At 47.4% G+C, this 26,002-nt stretch overlaps 1 protein-coding gene across 1 annotated transcript; it reads left to right on the forward strand.

Annotated features, from left to right (window-relative positions):
• Positions 1–26,002, forward strand: PLLP (plasmolipin). The gene is made up of 4 exons (XM_055000453.1): positions 1–215; positions 16,273–16,446; positions 19,352–19,474; positions 23,904–26,002. The coding sequence occupies exons 1-4, from the start codon at positions 81–83 to the stop codon at positions 24,021–24,023; spliced, it is 552 nt and encodes a 183-aa protein (XP_054856428.1). The 5' UTR covers positions 1–80; the 3' UTR covers positions 24,024–26,002.

Consider the following 26,002-nt stretch of genomic DNA (forward strand, 5'->3'; position numbering starts at 1 on the left):
TGAAGGTGCAGCCGCGGCGCTCCAGCCTCCGCCAGCCGCGCCCGGCCGCGCTCCTCTCCCCGGGGCGCCTCCGCAGGACGATGGCCGATTTCCCGGCCAAGGTCAGCACCCGCACCAGCACCCCCGCCGGGGCGCACGGGGCCGCGGGGCGCTCCTCCCGGCTGGACCTCGACTTCCTCAAGTCCGTCTTCGGCGTCTTGATGGTCGTGGAGATCGTGAGTAGCAGGGCGCGGAGCGAGCGCGCATCTGAGCTCGTGCGGAGGGCAGCGCAGCCGTCCCGGGCTGAGCGTGCGAGCGCGTTGAGCCTTGGCTGCGCGGCGCTGGGCGGAGGAGTCGGGGTTAGGGCTGGGGTCGGCTCTGGGGGAGATGCGCCGTCGAGCCCCAGCAGACTCAAGGGAAGAGATTTCCACCCGTGTTTGTGTCTGAGGAGGGATGGAGGGCTCCCTTCTGCTGGCTCTCACACTCTGCCTGGGGGGGGGGGGGTGTTACTTGTTGCAATGCTGTATATATATTTTTTACGCCACCCTTTTCTCCAAGAAGCTCAGGGTAGCATACACGGGCGTCCTCCACTCCGGCTTCATCCTCTCAGAATCCCCCCCCCCCAGGTGGCTTGAACTGATGGATCGAATGACATTGGGCCAGTCGCTGGCTTATGTGCATCACGTCCAAGCTGGACTTTGGACCTAGGTCAAGTCTAGCTCATTGTATTGCATGCTCCACGCTGTAAAATCTGGAGTATGTAAAAGCGTGTTTTCTTTTTAAAAAGTGGGTTTGAAATGGTTGCACATGGCAGGGAGAGTCCAGTATGCCTGAAGGTGGCATGTGTTTGGATTGGAAGAAGGGGGGCACCTCTGAAGTGCCCAGGAGGGTAACTTTCTGCCCTTCTTTCTCCCTCCCTCTCCCTTCAAATTGATTAATTTGAAATGTGGTGCTGGAGGAGAGTTCTGCAGATACCATGAACGACCAAAAAAGACAAACAAGTGGGTACTAGATCAAATCAAGCCTGAATTCTCCCTAGAAGCTAAAATGACAAAACTGAGGCTATTGTACTTTGGTCACGTCAGGAGAAGACCAGATTCTCTGGAAAAGTCAATAATGCTAGGAAAAGCAGAAGGCAGTAGGAAAAGAGGAAGACATAAAACGAGATGGCTGGATTCAATAAAAGAAGCCACGTCCTCCAGTTTGCAGGATCTGAGCAAGTCTGTTAATGGTAGGACGTTTTGGAGGTCTTTCATTCATAGGGTCACCATAAGTCGAAGGCAACTTGACGGCACATAACACACACTCCTTCCACTGGTTTCCGCAGAGAGATGGGCGGAGGGGCTGGGGGGATTCAGAGCTCAGAATTCTCTGCACTCCTCAAATTCCAGGAGGACCTCTTTAGGGGAGCCTTTTTCAATGACCTGCTATATGACTCTGACAATGTAGTAAGGTTCTAGCCCACCCAAACTGATTCTAGAAGAAAAATTTGCTGTTCTTTAATGACCAGCAAGAATCCTGTTTATTTTTGCTATGACAGGCTAAGACAGCTACCCTCTGGAAAACTTTTCTAGGGAAAAAATATTGGCAGTGAAGAAGCAACAAGCTTGCAGTCTTTGTTTGGCCTTTCCTTTTGTGCTCTCTCCCACTCTCCCCCCACTCACCCATTTATCCTGAGATGTGCTTGATTTACACTGTTAGAGCTTCCCAGCTGAAGGAGCTCCTTTTGATTCAGAACAGCTAGCAATGTGGTGTTGAGCGTTTCTGCCTCTGGGGGACAGTAGCAAGTGCAAGACCCTCCCAAAATGGAGGCGGATGAGAAGACCCCGTGGTGCAGAGATTAGAGTGTCAAATACTGACGCAGCCACGAAAGCTTGCTGAGTGACCTTGGGCTAGTCACATTCTCAGGCTAACCTCCCTCACAGGGTTGTTGTAAGGATAAACTGGAGGAGGGGAGAATGTTGTAGTAAGGTGCTAGTCCCCATTGGGGAGAAAACCAGGGCCTAAATAGCTGGATAAGTAAGTCCTAGAGAAGGGGATTCTCAGGAACCTTCAACAGGGTGGTGCATTAGAATAATACTTAGCATTGCAGCATTTGTTGGTGTACAAATATGGCCCAGCAGCTTTGAGTGCTTCAGAATCGTCCCCACTTTGGGAAACTCGTATTGAATCAGCACAGAAAATGAAACCTACAATATTTGTCTATGAATATTTGATATCAGTCACTAAATATGATACACAGAGTCTCAGAAACGAATGGAATAATGTGCTAGAGCGTCCAATTCTGCTAATACAATGGGATAAAGCTTTAAGCCTTATACCTGTTGCTCCTACGGATCTTAAGCTGCAACATATTTACCAAAATAATTGTTTAAGGTATATTAGACACCACAGCACCTTTATACTAAAGGATTAAGTACAGTATCAAATTAATGGTGGTATTACTTTCAAGATGCATCTCTTAGGCATTTGCTTTAGACATGTCCCGTTATTCGGCTCTTTTGAGAGGAAGTCATTGCACATATTAATTTTGTATTAGAATACTCGTTTATTTTTGAGGATATTGTACTTTTAAACTATTTGCCTCTCTCTTGGAACCTAACTAATGGCCCTTAGAAATGGACCCTCAGTGCCTTTACAGTCACTAAAAGGCTTATACTACAATGGAAAGACAAAGCTCAATTCCTGTAACTCATCGGACTGAGAACTTTATAAACTTATCAACATTTGAATGTATCGTATAGAGATGGCAATTGCATATAGACTTATTTTTAGATATTTGGACACCTTTTATAGAAGTGTATTTAGAGATTTGACAACAGCGATTTTGTTTTTGTTGCCAGCATTATCTTCTTCTTCTTCACTTGCTCTAATAACTAAGGGGGGGGGGAGAATAACACTTAACATTTATATGGCACTTTCTTTGTTGCAAGTACTTTGCACAGCTTAGCTCAGTAATTCTTACAACAACCTAATAAGGTAGGCCAGTATTATCAGCTCCTTATTGTAGAGAGGGGTTGGGGACTGAGAGCCGAAACAGGCGTGACGAGATACCTAGGTTCAACTCATGTTCTCTTACCTCAAGGTTTGTTGGGAAGTGTAGGTGTCCTTGCAGCTCAAAGTTTAGCATTTACAGAGCAGCAGGGAGGGAAGTGCAGGCGTGGGGCGCCTTTCCTCCCACTCTCGAGGTGCATCGCAGCATTTCCCTTTCCCCGCTTACACGGAGTATCGCTTCATCTCCCCCCCCCTCACCCGGCCTGGCCTGGCCCCTGCAGAGCGATGCCTGGCTGCACCGGGAGAGCTGTGAGGAAAGGCGCCCAGAGCATCTCTCCCCCCCCCTGCTCACCTGGCCTGGCCCCTGCAGAGCGACGCCTGGCTTCACCAGGAAAGCCGTGAGGAAAGGTGCCCAGAGCATCTCCTCCCCTTGCTTGCCTGGCCCCTGCCCAAAGCCACATGGCCCAGAGCTCTGCCTTTACCCTGATCACAGAGACCGTCGCTCCACCCACCCCTTGCCCAGCCCCCGCAGAGCGACGGGGAGCTTTGCAGCTCCAAGCCACGCGGCTTCAGGTGGGGGCCAGGCCAGCGGGGGGGGGGAGATGCAGCAATGCTCTGTGCACCTTTCCTCCTGGCTCTCCCCGTGCAACCTGTAGTCGCTTTGCGGGGGCTGGGTGAGGGCATCGCTGCATCTTCCCCCTCGCTCGCCTGGCCCCCACCTGAAGCTGCGCGGCTCGGAGCTGCATAAACTTTAACCTGCAAGGACGCCTACACTTCCCGACAAACCTTGAGGTAAGAGAACACAAGTTGAACCTAGGTGTCTCTTCACGTCTGTTTTGGCTCTCAGACGGAATGACTTACCTAATAAAGTCACGGGAGAGGTAAGATTTGAACTGGGTTCCTCACAACTTGTTCTCGTTGCCTGCCACTGATCAAGTACGGACCTGGTCAGTGTCTGGGAAATTCATCCATTTCGCCTTGAATTCTGTAATGGAAGGACAACAAACGGGGAACAGCTTGAGAGAGCAGGATGAGAGAGGGCCAGTCGTGTGAACAGAACATACGAACCATCTCAAACCATAGTTTGTCTCATTTCTCATTAGGTTAAACCAATGTGGTTTGAAAGGCTGTGATCCAGTCAACAGGATAACCCTAATTTTTATCTGTGTAGCAGGTCCAAAGGGGGTAGCATTGTAAGTTGGTTAGGACAGAATTCACGGGCTCAGTAAAACAATCGCTTTATTAATGGTTTTGTAGCGGATGGGAAAAGGTTTTATCACTCCTCCCCCCTTCTCCTGTTCAATTGGACCCCATGCTAGGCAAAGTTTTAATCTAGGAAAAGAGTTTCTTTTTAGCCAATGTGTTCTGTGTTACATGTTATGGATTGAAGTTGCTTGCTGCTTGATTTCAGATTTATCTTTTTAAAAAACGGTTCCAGAAACCTCAAAGAAAAGAAGCAATGGGATGCAAAACCATACTAAACTAGTCTCCAACTTCTCCCAGGCAGCAGCTGTGTTTGTTATTTGCCTGATACTGATTTGAGTGCAGTTTCAAAAATATGATGCACCCCTGTCCGTGCTGCGTTCCTTGGTGTTGTTCCCACCATCAGCTGTGCCCCAATCTGCAAGCAATCTCATAATGCAGAAAATCTTGGAGGCATCCCAGTGCTAGTTTTTCAATAGCCTTTTGTGCAGAAAGGATCATCTATAAATGACTTGGTCAGGGGCCAGTTCTAGGTGTGCAGAGGGCTCTCAGGACCCCTTCCTGTCCTCTGCCCACCACCCGATTCTCCACTCATGCCCTCCTCTTCTCCCACCCACCCTTGCCTGTGTGTCCTTTCCTTTTCTGCTTATGAGCTCTCCCACTGCTCATGCTCACAGCGCCCTGAAGCCCTTTCTCCAGCGGCACTGGACAGTGCACACAGCAGGAGCCAAGCAAGTATCCAGGGGGTATCAGCAGCAGAAGACCCTGCCAGAAATCCTGGGTCCCAACAGCTGCCTCATCTTTGAGTATGTTGATGCTGCTCCTGGGCTCAATTCAGGGCTGTTTTTTCGGCTGGAACATGGTGGAAAGGAGTTCTGGCACCTCTTGAAAATGGTCACATGGCTGGTGGCTCCGCCCCCTGATCTCCAGACAGAGGGGAGTTTAGATTGCCCTCCACGCCGCCAAGTGGCGCGGAGGGCAATCTAAACTCCCTTCTGTCTGGAGATCAGGAGGTGGGGCCACCAGCCATGTGACCATTTTCTCCAAGAGCAACCCACTGAGTTCCACCACCTCTTTTCCCAGAAAAAAAGCCCTGGCTCAATTAACAAGGAACTTTAGTTTGTCACAGTTTATCTTCAGCTATAACCACAGGAGGATAACAGAGAATAAAAATCATGGTACAAATTGAGATCAGAGCAGGGCCTTTTCAGTAGTAGCACCCCAGATGGGGAATGCCCTCCCCTTAGCACTTTGCCTGTTAATATTCCAGAGCAACACCCTATCCTGCATGCCTCTTGTCCTGGTGGGTCCCATGTTTCTCAGTATGGCCTTCTTGGTGGTTTAAAGGGGACACCCCTGCCACTTTCTCTGGCAGAAAAGCTGGTAGGATCCAACCCTATGTTTGATAAGCCACCCAAGAACCTTTCAGCTGATGGGAAGGGGTTATATGTGTTTTACAATAAAAAAATACAAAGTATCCTTTTGGTACTGAGTGATGTTGGATTTCACTATTAGAAAAAAGGATTACGATCCATTGACAATCATGTCTTGCTTCAAGAATCTGTGCAGGACAACTGCTGCAGAATTAAAGTCAACCATCTGTGCAGCGAGAGGAAGCTAAATTTGGTTCCCAGTTCCTTATTCATTCTTCCTAGTTCATTGTTTGTGAAAGCAACCACAAATATTGGGTAGAGAACTTTTTAAGTACCATCAATGTTTGTGGTTGGATTCAGAAATAAGGAAACCGCTGGATTCACAAATAAGAAACCAGGAACCAACTTCAACCTTGTTTCCACAGGTGCAGAAGGTCAGGGTCTCTATGTGTTCAGTCTCTGGCAGTGACCCCTGATATGAAAACTGAGCTGTTAAAAGTATCAAAAGTGTGTACCTGTTTTCAGAACTGAGATGTTGGAAACTGCAGTTTTTCATGTTTCTCAATAAAAGGAAGGGCTAAAGACACGCTAGAGAAAGATAGGAAAGCTGAAAATTTGTGGAGGGAGCTGGAATATTCCTAAACAGTCAGAATATTCCTAATTTTCAAATGGGGGGGGGAGTCTGACCACCCAGAAATATTCCAGCGCTCCCCCCCCCCATTTTCAGAGGGTTTTTTTTGTCTCTTTCTTTCTTTGCTTATTGCCCCATGCACAAGCTCCTGGCCACGGTTCCTGCGGCCCTTGGTTTATTGCCCCTCTTGGCAAACTTCCATCAAAGAGCCAAGCTGCTGGCCTCTTGCTTGGCTTGTGACACAGCTGCCGGGCATTGGAAGAGCGAGAGGCGTGGGATTCACAGGCACTCGGAATATGCCAGCCATGCAAACAATTCGGAGAGGCACAAAGGGGAGATGGAACAGAGAGGTGGAGTGTTTGGTGTGCCAAGCAGGATCTCCATGGCCCCAAAAAATTGGGCGAAAGGGTGGAGCCAGTAGGCACTGTGGTGTTCTCGAATGGGTACAAGGGAGGGAATAGCGAGAGGTAAATCAGTGGTGAAGCACAGTTTTTGCATTCAGAATATGAACATCATGGGTTACGTGCCCAGCATCTCCAGTTTTAGGAACTTAAGTAGTAAGCTTGGGAAAGGCCTGTATCGGTCATGGTCTGTCTCTGCCCAAGGTAGCTGTGAATGGTAAATGGTGTGTTTTTTCTTTATGTTTTGAGCTTTTGAGAAATCACAGCTGTCTCTCATGAAAACTCCTACCCTACCACAAATTTTGTTATAGGTGCTACTGGACTCTTGCTCTTTTCTACTGCTACAGACAGACTGACACAGCTACCCATCTTGATCTATCTTTATATTTGTTTTGGAGGGTTCCCCCCGCCCATTCCTGTTTTGGGGAGGGTGTGCATGTGTTTGAACTCTAGCACATAACATTTTCCTTGGAATCATCTTCAGGTCAGGTCGGAAAGGCTTGTTCTGAAATTCCAAGAATTCCCCGTTGAGACTGGGTCCACAGCATGAGGGGAGAGGGGGTATCACCTGTCCTTCCTGCCCCGTGAAACAGTCCTGGGGAGGGGATGCCTCATTAAGGTCTGATAACCTACATTTACATTTCCACAATGGAGACAATATTCCCCCTCCTCTCCAAGCTCTTTCAGGTTGGGGAAAATTGAAGTTGTAGCCTCCTTTCTCGGTGTACTTTGGTCCCTATCTGAGAGCTAAGCTACAAGTGACGCTTAACACAGGTTGGACACTTGTCAGCTTTCATCAAGTTTTGATGGGAAATGTAGGCATCCGGGTCTTGCAGCTGTAATGGAGAGCCAAGCTGTGAAACCAGGACGCCTACATTTCCCATCAAAACTTGCGGTAAGCTGACAACTGTCCAACCTGGGTAAGGCGTCACTTGTAGCTTGGCTCTGAATCAGGCCCCCATGCACCTGAGAAGTGCAGAACTTCAAAAGGTACCTCTCCACCCAGCCCAAGTTAAATGTTATACGTAGTTAGGTTAGCTTTGTCCTTTCGGTAGCCCCTGGAGAAATCTTCCTATATTGTGTAAAAGAGTCATCAAGTCTGTGCTATGTTATCAGAATCCTGACTATAGAACACATTCTTCAAGTCACAAATTTGTTATCTTTAATCATCTGTTCTTGAATAAGCATTATGTGAAACTGGAAAGTTTACTGCTGCCATTTTGAAAATAAGTTCAGCCAATAATGAGTAGATTTATTCAGGGCCTTCTTTCTGGGAAAAGAGGTGGTGGAACTCAGTGGTGGAACTCAGAACCACACAATGACGTCACTTTTGGTTAACTGGAACAAGGGGGGAGGTTTTTAAAGTTTAAATCGCCCTCGGCAAAAATGGTCACATGGCTGGTGGCCCCGCCCCCTGATCTCCAGACAGAGGGGAGTTTAGATTGCCCTCCGCGCTGCTGCAGCATGGAGGGCAATCTAAACTCCCCTCTGTCTGGAGATCAGGGGGCGGAGCTACCGGCCATGTGACCATTTTCAAGAGGTTCCGGAACTCCGTTCCACCATGTTCCCACTGAAAAAAAGCCCTGGATCTATTCTCTCTCTCTCTCTCTCTCTCTCTCTCTCTCTCCCCACTCCTCTGACTTATAGGTCTTAAGTATGCAGAGAAGTTAGCCGTGTTAGTCTGTGGTAGGAAAATCAAAAAGAGTCCAGTAGCACCTTTAAGACTAACCAATTTTATTTTAGCATAAGCTTTCGAGAATCAAGTAGTGTTTATCAAACATGTCTGAGAATATGGGGAAGAAAGGAAGAATTCAGGTCAGAGAGGGTTAAGTATGTAAGCTATAAAAAAAGCTGATTTCTTGTAAATTGCCAGAATTAGGTGAGATCTACTCTAGTGGGATTCTGGTTGGCTATCTACAGAGAGTTTTCCAAAAACCTGAAGGAGGGGATCATGGGGGATGTATCACATCCATATTTTCAGTCCTGCTGTAGTCTCTGCTCAAACAGATCAGGCAGGTTTTTACTGGGATTTAAAAGATCTGTGCAAAAGTCTGCAAAAATGTTTCGCTACATACCAATGTGTGTACACACAGACTTATTAGCTATTTATGAATGAAAAGAAGAAAGACTTTGTAAAGTCTCTGTGTTTGGTCACCTGAAGGTCTTTTTTTAAAAACTCACCCTAATTACACAGATTTGTAAAAAAAACTTAAACCAAAAAACCTTTGACTGGAGACCGTAACAGAGCAAGGGGGAAATGATGAATATTTGTAATGGTGGCTCCATTGTACTGTTACACACAACACAGTACTCTGAGTAGTGAGTAGTTTAAGGGGAGCACCTACCAGGGTTAGTTCCCTTTAAAGGAGAGAATTCTGACGGCATTTTATATGTATTTGCTTTATCCACAAATATCCACAGGTAGAGCACAGGTGGGGGAACAGAGGCACACGTCCAGGACAGCAAACATGCTTCTCTCTACCAGATCCCCAAGGGAGGCTGGGAGAGAGGGAAAGTGTTTATCTGGTTCTTTTGTTGTGGAATTCTATGGGAATTTATTTTATTTATTTCAAATGTCTATTCCGCCCTCCCTGCATGCGGGCTCAGTGCGAATAACAACATATTAAAATACAAAATACAATTAAAACAACATATTAAAGTACAATAAAAATCCATACACATTTAAAACAGGATGGTGGACAGCCTTCACAGGGAAGGTTAAGAATTTATACACCCCTTTTTTCAGGCCAGCGGAGGCCCAACCTCAGCCATATGCCTGGCGGAACAACTCTGTCTTGCAGGCCCAGTGGAAGGATAGTAGGTCCTGCCAGGCCCTGGTTTCAGCAGACGGAGCGTTCCACCAGGTGGGAGCCAGGACTGAAAAGGTCCTGGCTCTAGTCGAGGCTCGGCGGGCCTCCTTGGGGCCAAGGACCACCAACAGCTGTTTGTCCCCTGATCTGAGTGTCCTCCGGGGAATATATGGGGAGAGACGATCCGGTAGATACATTGGTCCCAGTCTGCACAGGGCCTTATAGGTCAATACCAGAACCTTGAATCTGATCCGGTACTCCACTGGCAACCAATGCAGCTTGCGTAAGAATGGTATTATATGAGCCTTATTTGGCACTCTCGTAATAAGACGCGCCGCTGCAGTTTGTATAGTCTCTGTCTTTTCCCTTATAACTCTGCAAGAAACAACTCACTTTTAAAAAAAATGTAAGCTGAGATCTAATACACTATTTGAATGCATTGATAGAATGTTATAAAGCTATCATAATCTAGCAGTTCCTTTAAAAAAATGCCCTATGGCATGTAAAGGGTTTGGTAACAGTGGGAGCCAAGCCAAGGAAAATGGCACCTATCTAGGTGGCACCTGCACATATCCACATGGCATCCAAAGGTGCTTTGCCTGAGATCCTTCCAAAGGGATCATGCCAAAACAGGTTTGGGAAAGATCTCAGCAAAGCAGGGGAAAACAATGAAGCTGGGGAGACAGAGGATGATGTCATGGGGACACTCCTGAAAATAGCACCATGGTAAGGAAGTCAAGCCAGCGCAAAACACCCTTGTGGAAACACCCTACCATGTTTATTTGCAGAGTGTTTCAACATACAGAACGCTTGGGCACAGTAGCTTATTGCAGTCCTTACGTCAGCCCTGCAGAGTAGGCCACACTGCAGATGGGAAGCTCTGGCTTGAGGATAATTGCTTGCCTTAGGCCCCCTAGTGAGTAGGGGCCAGGGGCCTCACAGCCTGCTCTCTTTTCATATTGCCCCACACCAGTGGCATGACTTATTACTTAGCATTGGTTCCACTATCCGTGTCTTGCCAGAAGGAGACATCCATAAGGGTCTAACAAAGGTGGATAGAACAGCTTGATTCTTGGTTTTTGTCTTGATTTTATGTTTTTACCTTTGCTCTGTTTTTCAGCACCAGGCCCCGCACAATGGCATGCCACATCAGCTTACAGAGAGGGTTGCCAGCCTCCAGGTGGTGGCTGGAGATCTCCCGGAACTACAACTGATCTCCAGGCCACAGAGATCAGTTCAGTTGGAGAAAATGGCTCTTTTGGAGGGTGGACTCTATGAAATTATACCATGCCGAGGTCCTTTCCCTCCCCAAACCCCACTTTCTCCAGGCTTCACTCCCCAAATCTCCAGGACTTTCCCAACTTGGAGCTGGCAACCCTACTTATAGAGGGGAGGCAAAAATCATTTTATAAGGTGCTCAAGGAGGGAGGTTTTGGCGAGGTTTGGAGAGCAGACAGGGTGATGATCTCCTGACTCTTCATTTCAGAGACACGGACTTGCCTAGGCCTTATCTATGCATTGAAAGTACTGGCGTTTCTTTGTGTAGCCTGACTGGTCTGTATTTATTTATTTTTAATTTACTTCCCTCCTACTCCACCTTTTCCCCCCATAGGGACCCAAAGCGGCTTATATTGTTCTCCTCACCACCGTGTTATCCTCACAACAACCCTGTGAGGTAGGTTAGGCTGGATGTGTGAATGTGTGACTGGCCTAAAGTCACCTGGCAAGCTTCCATGGCAGAGGCTGGATTTGAACCTGGGTCGCCCGGATCCTAATCTGGCACTCTAACTACTGCACTACAGAGGCTACTGTATGAACATCTTCAGGCGTCCTCATGTGGTAGATTTGGGGAGGGGAGGAGAGAGAGCCTCTATTCCCTTGTACCTGATGAAGGGAGCTCTGACTCTCAAAAGAGACCCCCCCCCCACGCCCCCGGCCCCGTTTTAAGGACAAAAGCACAAGGTGGCCCACCACGACTGGAGGTATGGGGATTGCCAATTCCCCAATGAAATAACTCGATATGCCACTAGCCAATTAAGAAATATATGAATTTTAACCTTTTTCAACGGGGAACTGGCAATTTCCATACCTCCAGTCCTGGTTGGGCCACCATGTTCTTTTGGCATTCGGCTAACACGGCTACCCCTCTGGTCTGAAACCAGCCGGCTCTTTTGAAGTTTAATCTTCAATCTGTTCACAAACAGGACATATTCACATTACAGTGTGAAGCCCTATCTGTCTCTTAAGTCTGTAATGTCACCCCCGTGCCCCCTGCTGCCATTACCGGCATGTGAAATCTGCCCCCCCCCATAGGCCTGTATTAGACCCTTCCCTCCCCCTTCTGCTCTAGCCAAGAGCAGCTTTTCAGCTGTGCGCATTTGGCCTCCTGAACTGACTGCTCTGGTTTTCTTCTTTTTTAAAACACAACGATTGTGGGATATGGAAAGGGCTGACATAAAAGAAGCCATTGTCCTGAACGAAGGAAAAGCAGAGACTCTGGGAGCGGGAGCGTTTGTGTTGGGGACAAACAATGTCTTTTCTTTTTCTTTTTTGCTCTCATAGTGTTTCTTTCACGGCTGCAAGCAATGAAGACTTTTGTAGAATCACCAGCGGTAAATCAAAGGCCTGGGCAGCTGGTTTTATGGCGTCATTCTCCTCCTGTCAGCTAAGGTTGCCAACCTCTAGGTGGGGCCTGGAGATCTCCCAGAATGACAATTGATCTCCAGATAGTGTTGCCAGCCTCCAGGTGGTAGCTGGAGATCTCCCAGCATTACAATGGATCTCCAAGCAACAAAGACCAGTTCCCCTGGAGAAAATAGCTGCTCTGAAGTGTGAGCTCTATGGCATTATACCACACTGAGGCTCCTCCCCTCCCAAACCCTGCCCTCTCTAGGCTCCACCCCCCCAAATCTCCAGGAATTTCCCAACCTGGACCTGGCAACCCTATCTCCAGACTATATAGATCACATCCCCTGAAGAAAATGGCTGCTTTGGATGGTGGATTCTAGTTTCTCCTAGTTTTGCCAGCCTCCAGGTGGTGGCTGGAGGTCTCCTGGAATTACAACTGATCTCCAGCCCATAGAGATTAGTTCCTTTGGAGAAAATGGCTGCTTTAGAGAGTGGAGTCCATGACATTATACCCTAATGAAGTCCCACCCTCCCGCAACCCCCTTCCTCTTTTAGGCTTTCTCCACCCCCAACTCTCCAAGCATTTCCCAACCTGGAGCTGGCAACGCCAGTCCCCCCCTTCCCATACCTTGTCTTCCCCAAGCTCTGTCCCCCAAATCTCCAGGAATTTTCCAAACCTGAGTTGGCAACCCTACCATAAGCAGTGTTTTGCATAGTTGTGTGTCTGTCCTCTGATCACAAGCTAGGGTTGCCAGCCTCCAGGTAGTGGCTGGAGATCTCCCGGAATTACAACTAGTCTCCAGGCCATGGAGATCAGTTCACCTGGAGAAAATGGCTACTTTGAGAGGTGGACTCTATGGAATTATGCCATGCCAAGGTCCTTTCCCTCCCCAAATCCCACTTTCTCCAGGTTTCTCCCCCAGATCTCCAGGAATTTCCCAACTTGGAGCTGGCAACCCTATCACAAGCATGGGCTCTTGGCTAGAGAAAGAGAGAGTTGAGAGGGGGGACACTCACCTCCTAATGCTACAGACGCTATATTTCCTGTATTCTGATTTGCATCTACTTAATTTAACTTGGGCTAATGAAAGCCAAGGAAGGCAGGTGCCCATATCTTTGTTCTCTGAAGCCAAAATGTTGGACAATAAGCACTTGAGCGTTCGGTCCATCAATCCTGTTCAGCTAGGCCATCAGCCGGCCTGCTTGAACATTTCAGTTCCATGGCAGGCAAGAGAAAAGCCCCAGACTATGACACTGGTTTCAGAATCTAACTTTCTGAGAAGTTCAGGGTTCACTTTTTCTTTTTTTTTAAAGAGCAATTTTTTAGTCTTTACTATGTGAATATTGGCTGTATTATCCTTCAAGCCCATGTTGGTCGTTGGATGAAATTGCAGTGAATTCTGAAGATGATTTTGGTGATGAGATTCGGGCTTTGGGGGTGCCTCTATGCTTCCCTGTCCTTTCCAATGTGTAGCAGAGATACAACGAGTTACGAAAAAATAAAGAATAAATGAGGCCAAATGTGCGTGATTTTATGAAGTTTCAGCATTTGAGTTTCCTTGGTGTGGAATTCTGACATCTTTAGCATGGAATATATGCAGCCCTGGCTATTGGCTTCAGAGGAGAAAGTTATGCAGGCAAACAACCTTTTCAGTGTTTGAGCAGTTGGTTGATGGCAAGACAGATGCTCAGTTGTCCCAAATCTTTCGAGCTGTGGTTAAGATGGAGCACTTGTTATGGTAGGAAAACAGGGTTTGATTTCATGCACGTGCAGTGAAACAAACAGAGCAAAGGTTCTTTTCTAAAGTCTCAATATTTAGTGTGAAAACATTCTGTAGCAAGCAAGTAGAGTATTTTTTTCCGATTGAGGGAAGAAAAAGGCTAGCTGCAGTGACTCATGTTGCTCTTTCTTTCTTTCTTTCTTTCTTTCTTTCTTTCTTTCTTTCTTTCTTTCTTTCTTTCTTTCTTTCTTTCTTTCTTTCTTTCTTTCTCTCTCTCTCTCTCTCTCTCTCTCTCTCTCTCTCTCTTCTCTTGCTTGCTTGCTTTCATTTGACTTCTATTCCACCCTCTACGCAAACAGGCTCAGGGCAGATCACATCATTTAAAACATAACAACACAGTTACATGCATTTTCCATAAAATCAATAAAAAACATTATAAAAATTCAGTCACGTCATAGAAAAATATAAGATATAATTTTCAAGATGGCAGCAGTCAATGCTAAGCGAATTAAAAACAGGATTTAAAAAAACTAGAATGGTGGACAAACCTGATGGGGGAGGTTTGGATCGTTCACCTTCTCCTCTTCTCCTTCTACCGGGCTGGCGGTGGCCTGGCCCAGCCTCAGCCATATGCCTGGCAGAACATCTCTGTCTTACAGGCCTGGCGGAAAGATAACAAGTCCTGCCGGGCCCTGGTCTCAGTGGACAGAGCAGTGGATCCCATTTGGAAGCTTTCCTTGCTGCATTTCTCTCTGGGACTGAGTTCGTAGAAAGGGCTTAGGCCTTCAAGTGTTCAGTTATGATTATGAAGCTACCTTATATTGAATCACTCCCTTGGTCCATCAAGGTCGATATTGTCAGACTGGCAGCAGCTTTCCACGGTCCCAGGCAGAGGTCTTTCACAACACCTACAGCCTGACCCGTTCAACTGGAGATGTCGGGGACTGAACCTGGGACCATCTGCTCTTCCACTGAGCCACAGCTCTTCCCAGTCATCATCACTTGAACCAGCCAGTTTTCCTTCAAAGGGCCCAGAACACCAACTACATAAAAGAGCCATTTTATTTTTTCTCTCTCCCTCTTTTAAAGAAATGCTGCTAACTTCCTCACAGTGCTGAGGGAGGGTGTGTTTAAGCCTCCCCTCCCCTGGGTGTTAAAGTCACCCCTCCCCACAGCTATGGCTTTTTTTAAACAAATGGGAGATACTATTTCAGATTTTGTGCCATGCGCCATGTCCCTAAGCTGTGCTGCCAGTTAGCAAGGGGGTGTCGACTCACACTAGCTCACACCGAGCTAGAGGCACCATGGCAGCTTGGAGCAAGGGGGGGACAGCAGTGCCTGGGAAAGCAGGGGCCGGTGTTCCCTCCATAGGGGGTCCCTGTTCTGCTTCACACAGAGGCAGGCAGAACCACAGACCCACACGCCCAGACAGGCATAACAATGAACTTCAGGGAGGTATCCCATTTCTTTGAGAAGGCTGGAATAGGTTGTGATGCTTGAGTAACCATGGAAACTAACACCCAGGGGGTGTGTACAGGTGCTTGGGGAAGAAATCAGAGGAGCTGCCAGGCACATTTGAACCTGGAGGATTCCTGACGCTGTGAACTCTGTCTCCTGCATCGGCTGCTACAATACTCACTTTTTGTTTGTGGCCAGGATTAGGCCTGGTCTCACACCTATAGGATGATGGGGCTGCAGTTCTGGGCAATGCCACTCCAGGTGGGGGGATAACATCCCAACATATATATATTTTAAAAATCCCTGCAATAAAAAAACTTGCATGTCAAAATTTTTTTAGCCCAGTCCTTTTGCTTCTGGGCTAGTTTTCAACTTGGGGGTGGGGGCGGATGGTGTTTTATGCAGATGGTGTTTTAAAAATGGTAGCCTCCACCTGAAGCCTGAAATCAGTAGATTTTATTATGGACTGATTTTATTGTAGATTGATTTCAAGCTTTAAGGTGGTAGTGGGGACAATCAATTTTATTATGAACAGGATTCCCCCTCCTGTCAGCTGAAGAAAGTTGTTTTAAAATGCCAGCCATTTTTTCAGCTGAGGGGAGAGGGAGGAGGGACCCCCCTCCTCCTGTCAGCTGAAAAAAACAGTGGGGCATTTGAAAGTAGTAACACTTTTCTTGCCGGGCAAGAAAAGTGATGCTGCTTTCAAAGCCGGCAACTATTTTCAGCTGACGGGAGGGGGATTCTCTTCCCATCAACTGAAAAAAGCTGTTTTAAAATGCTGACAGCTTTTTCAGCTGAGGGGAGAGGGAGGAGGGACCCCCCTCCTCCCCCTCAGCTGAAAAAAGCAGTGGGGTATTTTTGAAAGCAGCAGCACTTTTCTTCCATGTGTTTCTCCCTCATTTCCCTCTTGAGCGTTCCACCACCTCTTTTCCCAGAAAAAAGTCCTTTTTCTGTCAGGTTGATATGAGGTTAAAATGGACAAGGGGAGAATGCTGTACACCACCCAGAGCTCTGGGCAGGCTAAAAAAATGTACTAAATAAAAAATGCCACCATTTCCCTCTTGTGCTGTGCAGGTGCTGGGCTGTTTGGTGTGGACCCTCATTGCAGACACGTACTACCAGCCCTACCCTTCCTACGGCTGGGTGATGTTTGTAGCTGTCTTCTTCTGGATGGTGACGGTCATACTCTTCGCAATGTATCTTTTCCAGCTTCAGCTAAAACTCTACATGATCCCTTGGCCTGTTGTGGTGAGTACCTGAGGCTGAGAAGAAAGTAGCGTTGCCAACCTTCAAGTGAGGCCTGGAGATCTCGCAGAATTAAAATGGATTTCCAAACTACAGATATCCATTCCCCTGGAGAAAACGGCCACTTTAGAGGATGAACTCTATGGCATGTAACCCCACTGAGGTTAGCATTGCATCTTACAACAGAGGCAATGCCTTGGACCTGCCTAGAATTTCCACACACACAAGGGAAGGAGGAAGGGTGATGAGAATAATATTGGAAACTCTCCTTAAATGGACCAATTCCTGCAGCAGCCCAAAATGCCAGCTCCAAATATTGCTCCTTGGGAGGGGCAGGGGAACCTCAGTAATAGCTTGGAGAGGGGGTCACTACTGTCTCTCGCAAGAGGGGGGAAATTGGCAGCAATTACCCCCACCCCACCCCTCAGCACATTCAGAAATTCTATGCAGGATCCAAGCCTAAGAGCATTTCTAAGCAGGTCTACTCAGAATCCTACACAAGTCTATTCAATGTGGCTTAGAGCCAAGCTACAAATGACGAATTACACGAGGACTGCATGTGAAGGGAGTCGCAATGTTAGCGGGGAAGCTGAGGTTTAACAGAGATCGGAAGGCTTCGTCAATTTCCCCTCTCTACAGAGCCAGGGAGATCCTGCTCAGAGGGTTTGTTAATTTCCTCTTTGCCTCCCAAAGGCTATGTCAGTTTCAGCTCCCCTTCTAAGAGGCAAAGAGGAAATAAATAAACCTGAGCAATGATCTCCCTGGCTCTGCAGAGAGGGGAAATTGACAAAGCCTTCCGATCTGTACATTGCAACTCCCTTCACATGTGCATCCTCGTGTAATTTGTCATTTGTAGCTTGGCTCTGAGTGTCAAGAAAGTATTCTCAGGTTGGCACAGTGAAGAGCCAGATGTGAAGGCCTGTCCCTTCTTTCCAACGAGCAGTAAACTGCCGCCCACTTCTCCTTTCTGCTTCTATTGTCTTCCTCCAGGAGGCAGGCGCAGGAATTGAACAAAGCCCACATTGTTGCACGTTTCATAACCAGCAGGACTAAAATCCTTGAAGGCCATTTAAGCTTTGGCTGTTGCCAGAATTCCGACTCTGAATGGACTTCATGCTTTCAGGACAAACCAGTCAAGCATACTGGACCAGAGAACGTACTATTCTGATGTCATTGGACACACCAATGCGGCTCCCTGCTAGGGAATTTCAGAGCACCTATAATGGTTTTATGGTTTATTTTGAACATATATGTCTTGCCTCTTTCTGTAGTTAACGTGGCAATTCAAGGCACATTGAAAATTAAAAGGCTGAAATACAAATATGAAGCACTGAATAATGTGGGATAAAACAAAGGGTCACACCGAGTTGTTCAGCTGGATTGTGAACTCAGCTACGCTCCAGTGTCACAATTTGCACAGTGCTGTAACTTGATGGACTTGTCTCTTTTCAGTGTTTTCAGGCAGGTCTTTTTTTGTTTTAAAAAAAAAGCTGCATGTGAGTGTGTGTGTTTATGCACCAATTTTCACATTTTAAAGGAACATATTTTCAGAAACTACTAGAGGAGGTTGGCACTGGTTGGCTAGTGCTTGTGACATCACAAACCCACTTTCTCCTCCAAATCAGAACTGGAGAGGAATCATGTCCATAATATCAGAGGAAGTAGCCAGTAAGTGCCATCTACATCCAGGAATTCTTCATACTTACAATCCCCCCTCAGAGCTCAGTCTTGAAGAAGAAAAGTACCTTTGAACTGAATAGGGCGAGGCCACTTTCAAAACGGCCGAGTCATCCCTATAATATTTGCCTCTTTCTTTATCCTAAATAAATGTTGATAGTTTTATATATTTGAATCTGCATCCTAAAGTCTTTCTTTTCACTAAGTTGTGTTGACAAATGCTCTTCACCTATCCTTACTGGATTGGCTTTTGGGAACATTTAACTATTATGCATCTCTGCATAAGAAGATTCCTGCTGGTTCAGACCAGTGGTCCATATAGGCAACCAATCTGTCTCACGCAGTGGCCAACCAGTTACTCCGGAGGGCCAAAACCAGGCACAGAGGCCATGTCCTTCCCCTGGTGTTGCCTCTTAGGAATGGCATTCAGGAATGGCTTAGTGGCGCGGAGGGCAGTCTCAACTCCCCTCTGTCTGGAGATCGGGGGGCGGGGCCACCAGCCATGTGACCATTTTCAAGAGGTTCCGGAACTCCGTTCCCCCACGTTCCCCCTGGAAAAAGCCCTGAACGGGCATCCTGGTCTTGCAGCTGTAATGGAGAGCCAAGCTGTAAAACCAGGACGCCTACATTTCCCATCAAAACTTGAGGGAAGCTGACAAGTGTCCAACCTGTGTCAGGCGTCACTTGTAGCTTGGCTCTCAGAATTTTACAGCTTCTGAATACAGAAGTTCCCTTTAGTTGCCGCAGCTAGAAGCCACTGGTAGACCTATTCCCGCATTAATCTGTCCAGTCTCGTTTTAAAGCTGTCTGTGCCTGCAGCGATCGCTACATGCTCTGGTAGCAAATTCCACATTTTAATCGCTCGTTGAGCATTTCCTTTTGTTTGTCCTGAATCTTCTGCCCATCAGTTTCATCCCCCCCCCATGTTCTAGTACTTTGGGAGAGGAAGGAAAAAAGGTATCTTATTCTATTCTCTCCGCCCCATTCATAATTTTGTAAAACTCTATCATGCCTCCCCCTAAACTGACAAGTCCCAGATTCTTCCACTTTTCCTCATAGGAACGGTGCTCCAGCCCCTTAGTCACCTGTGAATGTGGTTGGAATACAACTTCCAACAGAGATCTTGCTGTTGCGGAGCAGGGTGAGACAGTAGCTTCCCCCGTTTGGCAATTTGCTCCCTTGAATGCGCTCTAAAACTCTCATTCAAGGCCCTCTCTTCTCTTTCCTCCAGCTGGTGGTCTTCAACACTGCAGCCACCGTCCTGTACGTGACGGCATTTGTGACGAGCGCCACATCCGTTGAGCTGTACTCCTGGCCTCATTCGCCGGACTACAACAGAAGAGCTGCTGCCTCGGTAGGTAACTGCAGCTGCCCGTCCTGCTGGCCTCCGTCCTTGCTGTGCTCAGTAGTTACTCAACAGGGCCCTGGGCTCTTCTTTCTGTCACTGACTGTTATCATGACCCTGTTTGCCCCAGCAGTCTTCCCTTCCTCGCTGCCATCTGTACAAACAAAACGGGAGCTGGCCTTCTGGGATAGCGTTTGTGTCTTTCTTCAGAGTTCGCAGTGCCAGCAATGAGCTAATACTCAGTAACGGGGAAAGCAGCTGGAACGACATCATGTACTCCTTCTTCTCCCCGCCCCACACGCAACTACCTACCTCTGTGCCAGCCACCAAATGCACATAGCACTCCCTCTTTTGCCATAAAGAACATTCTACCTGTTGTTATTGGGGGAAAGAAGGTACGTTATTAATATCTTGGCATCTTAGGCTGCCTGGTTTTTCAGCCACAGGGGCCCTTCAATTAGTGAAGGAGAAAAAGGCAGAGAGGCATATCTTGTTTCTTCTCAATAAAATAGTCCATGAAGCCCAACAGCTTGTGGACTTACTGAGGTTGGGCCCAATACAAACATTCAGCAGTCTGCAATGCAGATTTCACACATGTACTTTCAGTGCAGTTTAGCAATTCTTTGCAACTGGATTTTTCTTTTCATACAGGAAAATCCAGTTGCAAACGATTGCCAAAGTGCATTGGAACTGAGTGAAAGCAGCTATAGATACAATTCGGAATCAACAGGTTCACACAATAAAAGGATGAAACTCATTTGAAAAGGTTTTTTTAATTTTAAAAAACTTTAATTTGAAGTTAGCTAAAATATCAGTATGCCTACGATAAGAGTTAGATCAAAGTCTTCAGAACCCAATCAGTCAAGATAGTTTCAGGACTTGGTCGTAAGGTTTTAATGCCCATGAGATATATGTTGCCACTGATAAAGCATATCAACGGTACCAGGGCTTTTTTTCTGGGAAAAGAGGTGGTGGAACTCAGTAGGTTGCCCTCAGAGAAAATGGTTACATGACTGGTGGCCCCGCCCCCTGATCTCCAGACAGAGGGGAGTTGAGATTGCCCTCCACGCTGCTTAGCGGCGCGGAGGGCAATCTCAACTCCCCTCTGTCTGGAGATCAGGGGGAGGGGCCACCAGTCATGTGACCATTTTCAAGAGGTTCCAGAACTCCGTTCCCCCGCGTTCCCCCTGAAAAAAAGGTACTGATAAACTAGGAGCCAAGCTACAAGTGACACCTGACACAGGTTGGACACTTGTCAGCTTACCTCAAGTTTTGATGGGAAATGTAGGCGTCCTGGTCTTACTGCTTGGCTCTCCATTTAATTAAGGTTTACAGACACCCCCCCACACACACACCCAGCGGAGAGGAAGCGGAGGCGCCTGGCAAGAGCCTGACGCCTGCACTCCCCTCCCGATGGTATGTTCTCCATCCCATAGACTGCCGCTCTGTAAACTTCTGTAAGCTGCAAGACCAGGATGCCTACATTTCCCATCAAAACTTGAGGGAAGCTGACAAGTGTCCAACCTGTGTCAGGCGTCACTTGTAGCTTGGCTCTAGGTTCATTTCATTCTTTGGAGTGGGGCTGATGGCTCAGTGGTAGAGCATCGGCTTTACATGCAGAAAGACCCAAGTTCAATCCTCATTGTTTCCAGTTGAAAAGATTAGATAGTAGTCTAACGGGAACGACCTCTACCTGGAGACTTGCTGCCTCCTAGATTCAACGAGAGTGACTTTGATAGGCCAATGGTCCCAGCATTAGGCGGGTGTCTGTGATCTCAGGGGAGGAGGAGGGCAAATTAGCCCACATCACCCAGGCTTGTATGCAGGGCTTTTTTTTCTGGGAAAAGAGGTGGTGGAACTCAGGACCGCACAATGATGTCACTTTGGGTCAGCTGGAACAAGGGAGTTTTTAAAAGTTTAAATCGCCCTCGGTGAAAAGGGTCAGATGGCTGGTGGCCCCGCCCCCTGATTTCCAGACAGAGGGGAGTTTAGATTGCCCTCTGCGCCCAGCAATCTAAACTCCCCTCTGTCTGGAGATCAGGGGGCAGGGCCACCGGTCATGTGATCATTTTCAAGAGGTGCTGGAACTCTGTTCCACTGCATTCCTGCTGAAAAAAAACCCTGCTTATATGATTTGGCGGTGGGGAGGTATCTTAGAAGAAACAAGTCAAAGTTCCCAAAAGCATGTCCTTTTGATCCATAGGTAATACATTCTATAATACACACCAGCTAAATTAAATCCTTTGGCTTTGATAAAATAGCCGCCTGAATATAGAGCAATCATACAAAACTCCTCCACTCTAATCCCATTAAAACCAGTTGTTCGACTGGAGGTGCTCTGCATGGGATTGTGCTATAGCAAAAGATCACCTGTTACAATAGTAAAGCAAAAGTACTTTAAACGAGCCAGAAGGGCGACCTTTGATGGATTTTGCAATTGAAACTGTGTAAAACTCTCCCGATGGCTGTCTTCTTAGGGGACTTAGGGGATCTTAAAGGATCATTGGTTATATTCACCAAATATGTATTTGATTTAGAACATGTTTAATGCTGCCTTTTGACCCAGTTCAGGGTTCTCAAGGTGGCAAACATTTGAGCATTAAAATATTTCCACTTCAGATATCTGAAGAAGTGAGCTGTGACTCATGAAAGCTCCTACCCTACCCCAAACTTTGTTAGTCTTATAGGTGCTGCTGGACTTTTTCTTCTGCTACAGACAGACTTAACACAGCTACCCATCTCGATTTAAAATATGTGAACAAATTCAATAAAAACACGTATAAACACACAGCACTGGAACTAAGGAGGAGGGTCAGCAACAGTTACTGGTGCTGTGCCAAAAAACCCCAGGCTTCACCAGTAGCAGGAGATGAATCCCCCTGGCAACGGGGTTCTAAACGTTCAGTGCCACAACTGAGAGGGCCTTTTCTCGGGTTGCCAAGCCTCAGGTGACACGGCTGCCCAAACTGGGGCATCTAGAAGATTACCGGAGTGGATGGGTGAGTTCCTATGGGAGAAGGCCAAATAGAGGCCAAAGCATTGCTTTCTGTGTCTTTTTATTCTTTCATGCTCAGGGTAGCATACATGCTTCTACTTTGTGAGGTAGGCTAGGTTAGGGTTGCCTGGTACCCCTCACCTCCCGTCAGGAGGGTGGGGTCCCTGGCACTTACCTTGTGCCAGGCATGAGGTCTTCTTTCACACACACACACATGCGTGCCCTAGAGCCAGCATGATGATGTCACTTCCAAAAGTGACGTCACCACGCCAGCTGCACAAGTGCTCCCGTGCTCCTCATAGGGCTGATTCAGTCCATTTGGGGCCCAAATGGGTCCCAAACAAAGCACGGGAACGCTCCTGTGGGTGGTGCAACATCACTTCCTGAAGTGACGTTGCCACACCAGTTGGGAGCATGCGCATGGTGTGCTCCTGAGGTGCCTGCCGGTGGCTGGAAAGCGCCGGGAGCTTGCCCCCTCCTGCCAATCGCTGGGCGATCAGTGGACGAGGGGGCAAATCCCCAGGAGTTTACCCGCCACCGCTAGGCACCTGGAACCCTATGCTAGGTGGATAAAGCCCAGCCCACTAAACGAGCTTCATGGCAGAGCGGGGATTTGAACTGGGGGCTCCCAGGTCCTAAGGCCAAACAGGACAATGCATGTGACACAAGTCAGGTCACAGAATGCCTCAAACTGTCTTGCAGATATGTGTGTTGTCAGGAACTAATATTCCCAAATACACTAGGGCCAAATTCAACTTGGGAGCATGACACAGGGGGAGGAAGGACTTCCATCTTCCCTCCCACGCTGTTTTCCTGAGCTGAATTGGGCCCCGGCATGGTTATGCATGTTAGTTCCTCAGCATCAAGTATGTCTGCAAAATGTGTGGGAGATTCTCCAACCTGGCTCATTTCAAACATATTATCTAGTTAGGGCCCTAGTGCAATACTCTAATCATTATACTACATGTTGGCTCCCTAAGGCACTGATTGTTAAGTCTGGTATTTTTCTTCTTCTTCTGCAGACGAGTCCCTTTTCTTGTCTTATGACCAACCATCTCAAAAGACCCTAACTTGAGATCACATTAAAACTCAAATGTGTTTGGTTTCTGTTAGCATGATCCAGTGATTCCATGCCGGGTGGAACTGCACATAGAGACAGGATGAATTCTGAAAGTCCTTACTTCACTGAAACGCCATTTTTCAATTGCAATTTCAGCATGCCAGCTGAAATGATGGACTGGCAATTCTCATATAGCGTGTGTGTATATATATATTAAAAAAAAAACACTATTAAGCATTTTTCCTGTATTTCCTTACTGTGCATTGACAGATCAGATCACCTGGAAAGATTCCAGGGATTATTTATTGGTAGCCTGCTGACCACTAAGATTTCACCGTGTCACTTTTGAGACGACTGATGCCTCAATTTCTTCTCCTTTGCAGTTCTTTGCTTGCCTGGTGATGATTTTCTACGGGGTCAGTTCCTGTCTCAGCTTTCGAGCCTGGAAAGGATATGGAAGCAACGCGGCAACCAGTCAAGCCACGATTTCTAATCATGCCTAAGAACTGTGGCCTGTTCTGAATCAACGTGGGGCGATGGGACAGCTCTGTGGCAGGGCAGTGGCTAATGGGGTTCTCTCATCCCCTCCTCCTTTCTCATCAAGACCTAGTAAAGCCCAACAGCTCTTCCTGGTCCCATCTTTAGCATGGCCTGAGCCACAGATGCAGTATGTGTTTTAATGCCATCTAGAGCTAAGTAAGTGCCTCTCTTTACCTCGTACTAATTAGCTCCACATGCCCAATCGTTAAGAGCCCCTCTCCTGCTTTGCAAGAGACCACCCTCAGCCTAGTTCACATAGGCATGCTCGGCCTTGTGTGTGTGAATGGACCGCCCCAGATCTATCACCGCACAGAGCTTGCACATCGGCCAGTGCAAGCTCTGCCATGATGCTTTTCACGCATTGCGGTTCATGCGTGCAGCGAGCCTGCGCTTGTGTGAAGGAGCCCGTAGCGGCTCTTGGTTAAGTGCAAGGAGGGTTGGGAAGCATCACATCGGAAGTGACACCAAGCGAACAGTTCAGTCCCAGCAGTGGTGTTAAATCCGTGATGGCCGATTCACACATGCAGGTCCCCCTCAAATGCTAAATGCTCCTGTGTGAACCATCCTTCAGTTTCTTGCTTTCCCAAAGCCTCCTTAATACACAAGAGCAGGGTGGAGGGGGGGGGATCAGAGCAAAGGTGTTTCAAGCCCCACATCCGGAGGTGTGGCACCCTTGGGATGCCCACTAGCAAGGCACAGCGGCAAAAGCTTCCCCTTCTGCTGGCTCCTCGCCCAGCATCTGGCGGTCAGAGGCATTGGGCCTCCGAGAAGAGAGCGTGCCTGTGGATTGGTCGAGGGCTAACTGCTGCGTGTCTGAACTAGCACATTGCAAAGCCCTCGAAGGCCAGCACAGTAGGCAAAATGTAAAAAAAAATTGTGGCATTTTATGGGGTGGCGGCGGCGGTGGTCTATACCTGCATGCCTCTGTGAATTAGGCCGGAGATTCCTGTCTCCAGGCACAGCCAAGCCAGCACTAAATCCATTAAAACAAGCCAACCCAGACTCCAGCCGCCTGCAGCTTATTGTGTAAATAATGTTTAATTAACTCAGCACGTGTAGGACTTTGGAAGAGACGCAGCTTTAGGTGCCAGTATACAGCAGGTATTTTACTATTGATTTTTTTAAAAAAGTAGAGATTTGTTTTAAATTAAAAATATCTAAATCTGTCATTCACCTGTCAGAGACGGTGCTTCCTGCTACTTTTTTTGCTTGGCTCCAGCACACTTGTAGCTGTTTAATGCTGTTCTGATATCAATTGGGAGGATGGGCCTGTTACGTCTCTTTTTAAACATGCAGACAGTACCCACTGTGATCTGGGTGCACTGTGTCCTATTGCACTACACACGCATAACGTTTCGCAGCAAACACACCATACAGCTGCTGAAGAATTTCTGCTTTCGTTTGTGGACAAGTTTCTAGTCCTTATGAGTGTAGGGATAAACTTTGAAGTTTCAGGAGACAGCCTGGAATTTGGTAGTACTTACTAGCCTTCCAGCCACCTCAGCTTCTGCCCTACTGCCTTTCCCCCTAAACAAGCGACATCATGCGTAGCACTTCATTCTGCAAGCGAACACAAGAGACCCAATTCCAGCATCTGCTGGACAATGCAGAGGAGACGGCGAGTGCAGCTTCTCAGCACTGGAAGCTCCCTCTGCACAAATTCTATCCAAGCAGTGGAAGTCCAGGAGCTCTGTCATCCAAAATGGAAGGGGGATGACAAATCAGAAGCAAACACATTCAGCTAGTGACACTCGGCAGCCAAAAGATAAGGAAACCAGGGACACAGATGCGGAGCTGAAAGACATGCTTTGTGATTAAACACATTCTCCCCCATCCCGCCCCGGTCAAAGCATACGCTTTTGCTAAGAATAATTCTGAATTCAAAGTTAAACAACTTTGCTTTACTCATTGCAGGTCAATTGCACATCATAAGTTAATATCA

Source organism: Eublepharis macularius, chromosome 16 (genome assembly GCF_028583425.1).
Source record: "Eublepharis macularius isolate TG4126 chromosome 16, MPM_Emac_v1.0, whole genome shotgun sequence".
Lineage (NCBI taxonomy): Eukaryota > Metazoa > Chordata > Lepidosauria > Squamata > Eublepharidae > Eublepharis > Eublepharis macularius.